Source organism: Vicia villosa, unplaced genomic scaffold (assembly GCF_029867415.1).
Source record: "Vicia villosa cultivar HV-30 ecotype Madison, WI unplaced genomic scaffold, Vvil1.0 ctg.000924F_1_1, whole genome shotgun sequence".
In the NCBI taxonomy this organism is placed as follows: domain Eukaryota; kingdom Viridiplantae; phylum Streptophyta; class Magnoliopsida; order Fabales; family Fabaceae; genus Vicia; species Vicia villosa.
Genome location: NW_026705415.1, coordinates 611,288 through 623,110, shown reverse-complemented (window position 1 = coordinate 623,110; position 11,823 = coordinate 611,288). Strand labels below are relative to the sequence as shown.

The following is an 11,823-nucleotide window of genomic DNA, read 5'->3' as shown; positions in this document are numbered from 1 at the left end:
GGGATTCAACTTGGTTTTGTTAACTCATCTAGATTCACGAGCAGATGTAAATGTATTTGTGTATTAGAGTATTATTCTGTATTGGGCCGGCCCACACTTGTTATTGGGCCTTTGCCTATAGGCTTTACTCTTACCTTATCCATCTCTGTTGTTAGCTTGTACATATGTGGATAGTATTGTAGCTTGTAAGACTTGATGCATTGTAACAAAATAACAGAATTCAGTTGAATATATCATCTTCTCTATGCTATGAATTTGCAGAACATAGCTCTATCATGGTATCACTCTTCGCCGTTCCGATCTATTCTTCCGCTGCTCACGGTTCTCAATCCTTCGCTTCTTCACCATCTTCTGAAGCTCGTCTTCTCTCGCTTAGAGAAGTGCTCAAAATTCTGTTCAAGATATCGTTACATCACTTCAGAGAACTGTCAGCCATGGATGCATCCCAAGAACACCCTGGTTCAAGATCACCACCGACCATCACCATGTCTTCGTCGTTCACCACCGCCTCCAATCACGTCGTCTTTGGCCCCAAACTCTCTATCAAACTGCAAGAAAAGAACTTCCTTCTTTGGAATCAACAGGTTGAAGGAATTATCATAGCACACAAACTTCATCACTTCGTGGTTAACCCTCAAATTCCCCAAATGTTCAAGACTGAAGAGGATCGATTAGCTCAGATTCGATCTGAAGAATACGAATCTTGGATTGTCCAAGATCAAGCTCTTTTCACTTGGCTATTATCCACGATCTCTGAGTCCGTCTTGCCACGCGTTCTATCTTGCAAGCACTCCTATCAAATCTGGGAGCAGATACACAAGTATTTCACTGCAGTGATAAAGGCGAGAGTACATCAACTTCGTGCTAAGCTGAAAGTCACGAAGAAAGCAAATCGATCCATTTCTGAGTTTGTGCTTCGCATTCGAGCAATAGCTGATGCGCTTCTTGCTGTAGGTGAACCAATCACTGAACGTGATCAGATTGATGCCATTCTGCAAGGTTTACCGGAGGAGTACAATCCGTTCATCATGATGGTGTATGGGAAGCTTGAACCACCTACCCTGTATGAGATTGAAGCCTTGCTATATGTGCAAGAAGCACAACTGGATAAGTATCGGCAAGAGCTTTCACTGGTGAATGCTACAGCAAACATTGCTCACACTGATGAAACTTTCACCAACAAACCCACCAGAGGTGGTCCTCAGCATCAGAGAGGCAGAGGTAATTTTAGAGGAAGGAGTCGTGGCAGAGCCAGGTCAACTTATCCTTCAGGAAGCAGACCAACATGTCAACTCTGTGGTAAGTATGGTCATGCAGCTATGGATTGCTGGCACAGGTATGATGAAAATTTTGAACCTGTCCCCTCAAAGAATCAAGCATCAAATTCAACTTCTGAGTCTGCTAAAGGTGACAAGAAAGAGCAAGAATCTGCCACTATCCAAGCTTCGGCCTTTCTAGCACCCCAAGGAGATCTTGAATTTCCATCACATCTAAAGTCTCAAGCTTGGTTTGCCAATTCAGGTGCATCTCACCACTTAACACCTTATATTAGTTGCTTGCAGAACTCTCATGAATACAAAGGCACTAATCAGGTTCTAGTGGGAAATGGGCAGAGCCTTAAAATCAATAGTGTAGGATTAGCTAAAATTCAATCCACTTTGCATCCTCACACACCTCTATCACTGAATCACTTATTACATGTGCCAAACATTACTAGAAATTTGTTGTCAGTGTCCAAATTTGCTAGAGGTAATAATGCTTTCTTTGAATTTCATGCTAACAAATGCTTTGTCAAATCTCAGGTATCTAAGGAGATTCTCTTAGAAGGTGTTCTGGATACTAGTGGTCTCTATTGTTTCTCACCTCAGCCATTAAAGTCCTCAAATGTCAACAATCTAGGGTTGTTACCAAATGCTCAGGTTTATGTATTTTCTAGTACTTGTTCTAATCAATTTTCTCTTTGGCATAATAGATTAGGTCACATCAATACTGTACATCTCAAGTCAATATTGAAACTCTGTAATCTTGCAATTCCTAATAAAGAAAGTACTGAGCTTTGTAGATCTTGTAGTATTGGAAAATCTCATAGATTACATGCCCCACTTTCTAATACTGTATATTCAAATGCTTTTGACCTTATTCATATTGACCTATGGGGCCTTTCACCTAATCCCTCAAGTCTAGGTTTCTCTTACTATATGGCTATAGTTGATACATATACCAAGTACACTTGGATCTACTTCTCAACACACAAATTTGAAGCCACAAGTCTCTTTAAACAGTTCCTAGCATATGTTAAGACTCAGTTTCATACTAATGTCAAGGCTGTCCAATCTGATTATGGGGGAGAGTTTAGACCACTTACAAAATACCTGAATGAACTTTGTATCATACACAGGTTGACCTGTCCACACACTTCACACCAAAATGGTTCAGTGGAGAGAAAGCATAGGAGCATAGTTGAAATGGGTTTAACACTGTTAGCCCATGCTAATATGCCTATGGAGTTTTGGGACCATAGCTTTACACATGCTGTGTATCTCTTGAATAGAGTACCAACTTCTACTTTTCCAACCTTTTCTTCACCATTTAATGCTCTTTTCAGATCTTTACCAGACTATAAGTCACTCAGAACATTTGGATGTATCTGCTATCCTCTTCTTAGACCATTCAATAAGAACAAACTACAACTTAGAAGCTTTGGTTGCATATATCTAGGCATTTCTCCACAGCATAAAGGACACAAATGCCTTAGAAGTGAAGAAAAGATTTACATCTCTAAAGGTGTTGTTTTTTATGAGACTAAATTCCCATTTCAGGCTGTCACAAATAATTCTCATGAGGAAAACAATACTACATCTGTTTACCCTGTCTCTTCATCTAGATTAGCCCTACCTAGAGTCAATGGTACACATCACATGTCACCTAACAAGTCACAGGTTGCTCAGCCAAGTCCCATTCAAAACTCTGCTAGCAGACTGCAGCCTGAGACCACACAAGGTCAAGTCCCTTTCATCCAGTCTGACAGTCCTGCTATTATCCACCAGGCTTCACCTAATAGTCCCAACACAAACTTCTTGGATGTCACTTCTGCTCAAAATACCAGTCAATCTGAGGGAGTTCCACTAGCTGACTCTACCTACTTGCATAATTCTGATACTCCTACATCTATAGAGCCACCATTAGCTACTCTGAATTCAAACTCAGTAACACATCCTAATCTCATAAAAAATAGTCACCCCATGGTCACCAGAAGCAAAACAGGGAATTTAAAGCATAAGGCTTTCTTAGCTCATACTGAGCCTACCACTGTCAAACAAGCCTTGGCTCATCCTAAGTGGTTTGAAGCTATGCAGCAGGAATACCAAGCTCTCATTCATAAGAATAGTTGGACACTTACCTCACTCCCTGCACATAGAAAAGCTATAGGATGCAAGTGGGTTTTTAGAATAAAAGAAAATTCGGATGGCTCTCTTAACAAGTATAAGGCCAGATTGGTAGCCAAAGGCTTCAATCAGCAGTATGGCTTTGACTACAATGAAACTTTTGCTCCAGTGATTAAACCTGCCACCATCAAAATCTTACTTACATTGGCTCTCACACATAAGTGGCATATTGAGCAGATTGACATTAACAATGCTTTTCTGAATGGGTCTCTTGAAGAGGAGGTTTACATGACTCAACCACCAGGTTTTGTAAATGAAAATAAAAAGCTGGTGTGCAAACTCAATAGAGCTCTTTATGGCCTAAAACAGGCTCCAAGGTTCTGGTATGACAAACTTTACAAAACTCTGTTCCAATTTGGTTTTGTAGCTAGCAAGTGTGACCATTCTCTGTTTATATACAGTCATCAGGGCATTACCTTATATGCCCTAGTCTATGTTGATGACATCCTTGTCACAGGTTCCTCAAATGATCTAATTAACAAAGTGATCTCCAAGCTTCATCATGAGTTTGCTCTGAAACAGCTAGGTAAACCAGAATATTTTCTTGGACTTGAAGTGAAATACCAATCCAATGGCTCTCTTATACTTACTCAAAGAAATTATATCAGAGATCTCCTCAGCAGAGCTAACATGGAAGAAGCAAATAGGGTTGCAGCACCCATGTTCAGTCATTGCAAGCTAAGTAAATTTGGAACTAATGTCATGGCAGATCCTCAATTGTACAGATCTATTGTAGGGGCTCTACAATATATCACACTTACCAGGCCTGACATAGCCTATAGTGTGAATAAGGCTTGTCAGTTTATGGCCAATCCTCTGGATACTCATTGGAGCATGGTTAAAAGAATATTAAGGTATCTAAGTGGCACTGCAACCTTGGGTCTTATGCTAGCTCCTGCAGTGGTCAATCAAGCTCTCTCCATTAGAGCTTATAGTGATTCTGATTGGGCTAATGACCCTGATGATCGGAGATAACTTCTGGCTCTTGTATCTTTGTAGGCCCTAATCTCATATCCTGGAGCTCCAAGAAACAATCATTGGTGGCCAGATCGAGTGCTGAAGCGGAGTACAGAGCTTTAGCACATACTACCTCTGAGTTACTCTGGCTCCAACCTTTACTTGCAGAATTGAAGGTATCATGCTTAGCTCCCACTCTTCTCTGTGATAACCTTAGTGTAGTGATGCTGAGCCATAATCCTGTACTTCATGCACGCACCAAACATATAGAGTTGGACATTCATTTTGTAAGGGAACGAGTGGCAGCCAACAAACTGAAGATTCAACATGTGCCTGCCTCTGCTCAACTTGCAGACATCATGACCAAACCTTTGCCAACTGCTGCCTTCACAAGCCTTCGAAGCAAGCTCAAAGTTGTACCATTGTTACCTCCTTGATCTTGAGGGGGAGTATTAGAGTATTATTCTGTATTGGGACGACCCACACTTGTTATTGGGCCTTTGCCTATAGGCTTTACTCTTACCTTATCCATCTCTGTTGTTAGCTTGTATATATGTGAATAGTATTGTAGCTTGTAAGACTTGATGCATTGTAACAGAATAACATAATTCAGTTGAATATATCATCTTCTCTATGCTATGAATTTGCAGAGCAAACATAGCTCTATCAATGTGATACCAACTGTAGGCTGTTTATTTTAATGTCAATCTTTTAAATATTTCTCTTGCTACTGTTTAATATAATTGAAGTTAGAGAATCAGCTGTACGATTTATTATAAGTGTCAATCAATGCTAAAAAGTTGGTGTGAATTATTAGTATATATTTGTAACTATGTCAATGTTAGCCAATTGAAGAATGAATTCAAACTTTACAAATGATAGTTTGGTAGTCATGTGATGTGAACTCAGACTAGACCCGTGCGATAGCACGAGTTTCTTATTAGTAGTATTAATTAAAAGATATAATTAGAAGATAAAAAATGTTTGTAAATGTGACATAAAATTTAGGGTCTGTTTGGTAAAAATAGCGGTTGACTGATAAGCTAGCTGATAGCTTATGACTGATGGCTGATGACTTATAGCTTATAACGAATGGTTGAGACTGATAGCTTATAAGCTCATTGAAGTGTTTGGTAAAATTAGCGGTTCAATTAACTTATAAATGTAAAATGACATAAAAGATATTTAATATATAATTATTTAATTTTAAATTAAAATAAATTATAAGGGTTAAAAATGAATTTTAATTAAAATAATAAGGATAAAAAAGGAAGAAAAAATAATAAGTTATAAGACATAAGCTAAAACGTTATTTGAAATAGCGTCTGAAAAATAAACTATAAGCTAGTAAAATAAGCTATGAGTTCGTTATGAATATGATGATGAACCTGTGTGATTGACGATTTCTGATATTGAATGAGACTCTGATTATGAGTCAGAATCAGAAGATGACTCTAAAGCTGAAGTCGAGTTTGATTCTGAAGTAGCTTCCGAAGATGAGTCAGAGTCAGAAGATGATTCTGAAGCTGAAGTCGAGCCTGATTCTGAATGAGATTCTGAAGATAGTCAAAATCAGAAGATGATTCTAATTCTGAAGGTGAATCTAATTTTGATCCAGATTCTGATGATGATCCAGAAATTGGTGGTCAAACCTCTAAAGGTGAATTAGAGTCTGAAGGAGACTTTGAGGGCGACTTTGATGGAGACTCTAGAAGTGATTCAGACTCTGAAGGTGGTCCAGACTCTGGGGGCAAACTTTTGAAGGTGATCATGTTTCTGAAGGTAGTGTTTGCGGAGGAGGTCTAGAAGCTAACACAGTCCCAGATTCTATAGAAGATTCAGAACAAGTTCAGAGACCACAAAGAATGAGACAAATACTTAGAAGATTTGCAGCGTTTGACATATTACGGAATACTGAAATAAACTTTGAAGGCGATGTCATTCAATATGCCATGTTAGTAGACTCTGAACCTGTGAATACAAAAGAAGCACTCAAGAAGAAAGTTTGGCTGAAAGCCATGAAAGAAGAACTTAAGGCTATAGAAAGAAACAAGACTTTGGAGTTGACTAAGCTTCCAACGGAAAAGAAAGCCACCAGCATCAGATCGGTCTTCAAGGTGAAGTTGAATTTAGATGGATCAATTGTAAAACACAAATCAAGGTTAGTTAGCTAAAGGTTTTCTTCAGAAACCTGAACTAGATTACTTTAAGGTATTTGCACTGGTAGCTAGACATAAAATAATCTGGTTGGTGATTATTATAGATGCTAATAGGAATTGGCCTGTGATACATCTGAGTGTTAAATATGCATTTCTAGACGGCCCTTACCAAAAGAAGTCTATGTGTACAACCTCTTGGATTTGTGACAAAGAATCACGAAAGGATGGTGTACGAATTTATGAACACTAATAACCACCCCGAATCCAAGTGCATGGTGCTTCAATATCAACCTCAATGAAACCCATCCCTCTCTTGAAGTTGAATCCTTATACAAAACTCTTCATCATTAGCAGGTATCACCCAAATGAACCATTTCCCACACACCTCAATCCTATTTACTATGTCCAAATATTGTTCCTAAAGCATAAATAAACTTACACACTCATCATTATAAACAACATTACCATCACCAATATGATAGCAAACAGCCTCATTTTAAATGAGAACAATATTTAAAAATGTACTTTTAGGCAGATTATTATACAATCCAAAGATAACTACAATAATATTCAGAGAAGTTTCAGATTTCATTCACCTGCAACAAAAAACAAAGGTGTCTCAATGCTAGTGGTTTAATGTATTGTTGGGTCTAGGGAGGATCACATGTACATAGTAACAATTGTGTTGCCAAAACCAAGGTTGATATCATCAGAAAGTAGTTGGATGTTTCAACAACAATAATTCTTCCCACTTGCTCTCTTACACAAATAGGAGTACATTTGTAAAACAACATATTTTGCGGTAAATTTTACCGATACTTACAAAGTAGTCCAAAAGAGGAGCCAATAGAGCCATAAACATCTTATACCAAATGAGCACTAAAACAGAAGAAAATATAGCTCCAATAATACTTTTTTCCCTACTTCCTACCAAGCCATCAACCATCAATAATGCCTTATGTGCTTGAAGTTGATTGATGGTGTGGTCCTGTGATTCAAAAAAGACCCATATTAGACTGGAGATTGAAACATCAAAATACAAAATGTAGATAAAAAGTAAAGAAATTAGTTTCAACCTTGATGCCTGATGACAAGCCCGTACCACAAGTGACAGGACAGTTATGATTCTAGATACTACTGCAATATCATTATAAGTACAAAAATAAATTAATCCCCATTTACAAAAATTGGAAATACTTGAACTGGCATAAGCAAAACTAAACCATAAGTTGGAAGGTGAGTTGACAATTATGACAAACATGCATTCAGCCAGTTTGAACATTTATACAATACATAATACAAGTACAAATACGTTCATTAGTTATAACAAAGTTTTGAAGTAAACAAAAACATTATTAGTTTCAAGAGATATGTCACATATGTGTCACCAACCCATTGACATGTTTCTGGCATTAACACTACACTCTCCTCTCTACCACTTTTTAACATTATCCCAAATTGAGGACATCTTGGTACTTTAGTTTTGTATAAAATGGTTTGAAAAGACATAACAAATAAAAATCATTCAAGAGTTACTAAATTTCCTTTTGGGAGGATCGACTTCTAGTCATAATAATATTAATAGTAATAATATTTAAACAAAGAAACAACATAAATCCTAAGCCACTGAAAAGAGAGTACCCGCACTAGCTAAGATTTTAAAACATCATACATGAAACTACAACAAAAAGAAAAACCAAACAATTAAATCATTGAAGAGAAACTTACTTTGGACAGGTCGAAACCAAGCTTTCAACATAATCCTTGGTATAAAACCACAATATCTCGGTGTGCTTTGAAGTAATTTCCTCTACTATATTATATCTCCAATTATAGAGAATTGCCTGTTGGTTGTAAAAACCATCACCTTCTTGATTGCTTGCAATAATCAGTGTGTCGTTACTGTCAGAAAAATACAAAGGAAACAGAAACAATTGAGAACCATATGCCAGCCAATCATCAATGCCATCGTAAATTTGAAGACTTTGAAAACTAATGCTGAGGAATAAAGTCCAAGACTCTCGAACTCCAAATTCCATCATCTTCCATATAACAAAATGAGTTCCCTTGGCACGGTGAGAAAAACAAAGACAGTCCATCAACACATTTACAGATGGCTCGACAGGTGGTACTTCAACAAAACCCCGAGGTGGCAACAACTCCTGGTAAGTCTCCGTGCCAAGATTGAGCGAGACAATCACAAATTGCTCGATGGTAATATCATTCCAATCATATTGAGACTTATTTCGAATAGCCAACCAGTTAATAGTACTACTTATATAAACACCACTATTCATAAATGGGTAACGGCCGGGACTACTAGGATGAAAACCGAATGGAACCGTTGGAAAACAGTCAATGTTTTTCCAAACATTGTCACCCAAACTAAAAACTTTAACCTTGTTTGGAGAGAATGCCACCACCTTATAAGAGTTGGCTGAAACATCATAACCAAAAGCCAACCTCCAAAATTCAGTTAGATAACCTAATTTTTCAGATAATGTCCTCGTGGCTGGGTTCCAAAAACGGAGCCAGAATATTTTATTCTTGGTAGCCCAAAAACCACCGAGCAAGCAGAGCAATCCATTACATGAACCAACTATCTTCCAGCAATCCATATTCCTCAATCGGTAGCGAGACTGAGGACCATAGGAAACAGTGATACTCCTCAATCGATAGTTGCTAGTGATGAGCAATGGACTCTCTATCAAATCAGTTACGGTAAAGGGTACGACGCAGCAATCCCAATCCTCGTCAGGCATAGACCATTCTGGTGTCAGTAAGAAGTGGGTGTTTTTTGGCGATCGCTGAAGGTGCAATTTAGCAAAGGAGGGATCGGAGATTAGGGTTTTCCATGACTTACAAACACATTTCATTTGCATGAGAGTTTTGACGGGAAGCCGCGAAAGAATTTCTGAGATGAGTTCATCAAGGAGAAATAACAGTGATGTCGGAGCGCCGTTTAAATGCGGAGACTTCGCTGGAGGGGAATTCATGAACGGCGATTGAGTTTGTGCCGGTTAGAACGCACAGATGTTCTTGAAATGGAAATAGACAGTATTGAAGTTGAAACCCTAGGAGGAGGATTTGCTGCCTTTACTATTGTGTGCCTTTGATGCCTTTACTTCATTTAGGAGACAATTAAGTAATTAAGTAATAAAAAGAATTGTTTTGAAGAGAGATAGAATGGTTAAGAAAGAGATAGGGAAAGTCATGAAAGACACCAAAATTGAAAGGTAGCTGATCCTTGTCTGACATTTGTGAGTTGCGAAAGTCTTTTGTTTTTCGTACAATTTTTTTTATTAAATGGAGGGTCGAAGTTTAGAAAAAGAAAACTACGACGAAACTGAACATAAAATTGATTTTTTTTTATTACATGGAGGGTTGAAATTTAGAAAAAGAAAACTACGACGAAACTGAACATAAAATTGTCAAATGTAACACGCTTTTAAACTACCGCGATAATTAATATAATGTTCAGAGTAAACATAAAAACAAGGATGTCACAATTTTAAAATAACCAAAACATCAAAATCGATTGTCATGCTTCACGAGGAACGAAATGCCAATTTTTAATAAATCATGTTTAACACAGTGGAATTAATTTAAAACGGACTAGCATAATCTTCACTGATGCATAAACCAATTAAAACATAATTCAAAACCAACAGAATAAGAGTATAAGAATCAACTCTAAACTAGCGTTCCCCAGTGTTACAAATCAGAGCATGACACTGACGCAACTAACGAACTAGTCTATACGCTATCCTCACCAAGCTCAATAGCCGCTACTCCTCAATCTGAAAAATGTCTACAGTAAGGGTGAGTCTCATTCACAATTAACAAATGTTATGAGTTCATAAACAATAAAACATCATAAGCACATTATTCACCCAACTGCAATATATTTAGATTTTCAGAAAAACATTCATCAACAACACCAAATACAATTAACCACATCACCATGAAATAACACTGGAAATATTCCAATCATGTTATAGCAGGGCCGGCCCAACACGTGCTGAGGCCTAAAGCAAATGTTAAAATAAAATATTTTAAAAAAATTAATATATTTTTGTTTTTTAAATTTTTAATATACAAAATCAATTATCACTATTATAATTTATTTTGTTTAACATCTTTTATCCATAATAAAGGTAATCTATTTAATCTTTTATTGAAATATAATAGATCCTAAAGCTTCAACTACTTTCACTTATTTTTACTTTAAAAAGGTAACTAGTTACTTAAAAGTTAAAACAAAATAATAAAATACTAACTACGTAACAATATTATACAGATTAAAATTTACAAAGATAAACAAATAAAATAAATTAATTGTTTTACCACTCTTGACTAAAAAACTACTTATAACTCAATTAAACAAATGCAATATCTAACCACACATCAATACATATAATAGAACGTCAAAAGTGTAAGCACCAAAATTTTAGAGTTTAAAGGTAGTGCACTGACAGTGTAAACAAACTTTACACATACATCCAATCAAAATCACTACACTTGCCATGTCATATTAGTTTTTTTAAATTAAAATTGTGTTTTAATTGGATACATGGTTGTGATTGGTTGACAGTGTAAAAATATTTTACACTGTCAGTGCATATTCCTATTTCTCAAAATTTTAATGATATAAACAATAGTTGTATAAAAATGGAGGCTTGTCAAAATTAGAGGCCTTAGGCAACTGCCTTTGTTGCCTTACCCAAAGACCGGCCCTGTGTTATAGCAATATACATGCAATGCACTGACACTATGCATGTGGTACCAATTCGTCATGGGATTAACCCATCTGACCGATGTAAACATCATTGAGATACGACAATGCCAACACTAATTCCTCACAATGGGAATTATGTCATCCACTGATCCAAAACATCACCGGAATTCAGCCACCAAAATGAGTATGAAGGCATGCATAACATATGACATACTTACCATCGTCACCGATCACGATGAACAAAATCATCTCATCACCACATCACCGAATTTAGTATGTTCATATTCAGTATCATTCAATCATCATGTCATACATCATCATAACAATCATAACAATCACAACAATAACAACACAATCATATCATCACCATATTACTACATTGTTACAATTTACAATATATGCACACAATGTATAACTTCACCAAAATAATTAAATTGGGTTTTAAAATAAAATTGCGTCAACGCTAATTACACCATTTAATTATATAAAACATCTCATTAGCTTTACAACGCTCAAAACGACG

At 36.7% G+C, this 11,823-nt stretch overlaps 1 protein-coding gene across 3 annotated transcripts; it reads right to left on the bottom strand.

Annotated features, from left to right (window-relative positions):
• Nucleotides 1-6,393: 6,393 nt before the first annotated feature.
• LOC131632285 (F-box/kelch-repeat protein At3g23880-like) lies at nt 6,394-9,826 on the bottom strand. Of its 3 annotated transcripts, none has more exons than XM_058903065.1 (3): nt 8,291-9,826; nt 7,639-7,696; nt 6,394-7,550 (listed from the first exon to the last, which is right to left on the bottom strand). In XM_058903065.1, the coding sequence occupies exons 1-2, from the start codon at nt 9,556-9,558 to the stop codon at nt 7,690-7,692; spliced, it is 1,275 nt and encodes a 424-aa protein (XP_058759048.1). In that variant the 5' UTR covers nt 9,559-9,826; the 3' UTR covers nt 6,394-7,550; nt 7,639-7,689. The 3 variants fall into 3 exon arrangements, with proteins under 3 accessions (XP_058759048.1, XP_058759046.1, XP_058759047.1); XM_058903064.1 differs by having other exon boundaries at nt 6,399-7,550; nt 7,639-7,699; XM_058903063.1 differs by lacking the exon at nt 7,639-7,696.
• Nucleotides 9,827-11,823: the final 1,997 nt, after the last annotated feature.

Coding starts and splice junctions, on each gene's coding strand:
- LOC131632285 (XM_058903063.1), bottom strand. CDS start 9,558: ATGAATTCCCCTCCAGCGAAGTCTCCGCATTTAAACGGCGCTCCGACA. Junction 7,551..8,290: donor TTGGTTTCGACCTGTCCAAA/GTAAGTTTCTCT, acceptor TTTGAATCACAG/GACCACACCATCAATCAACT.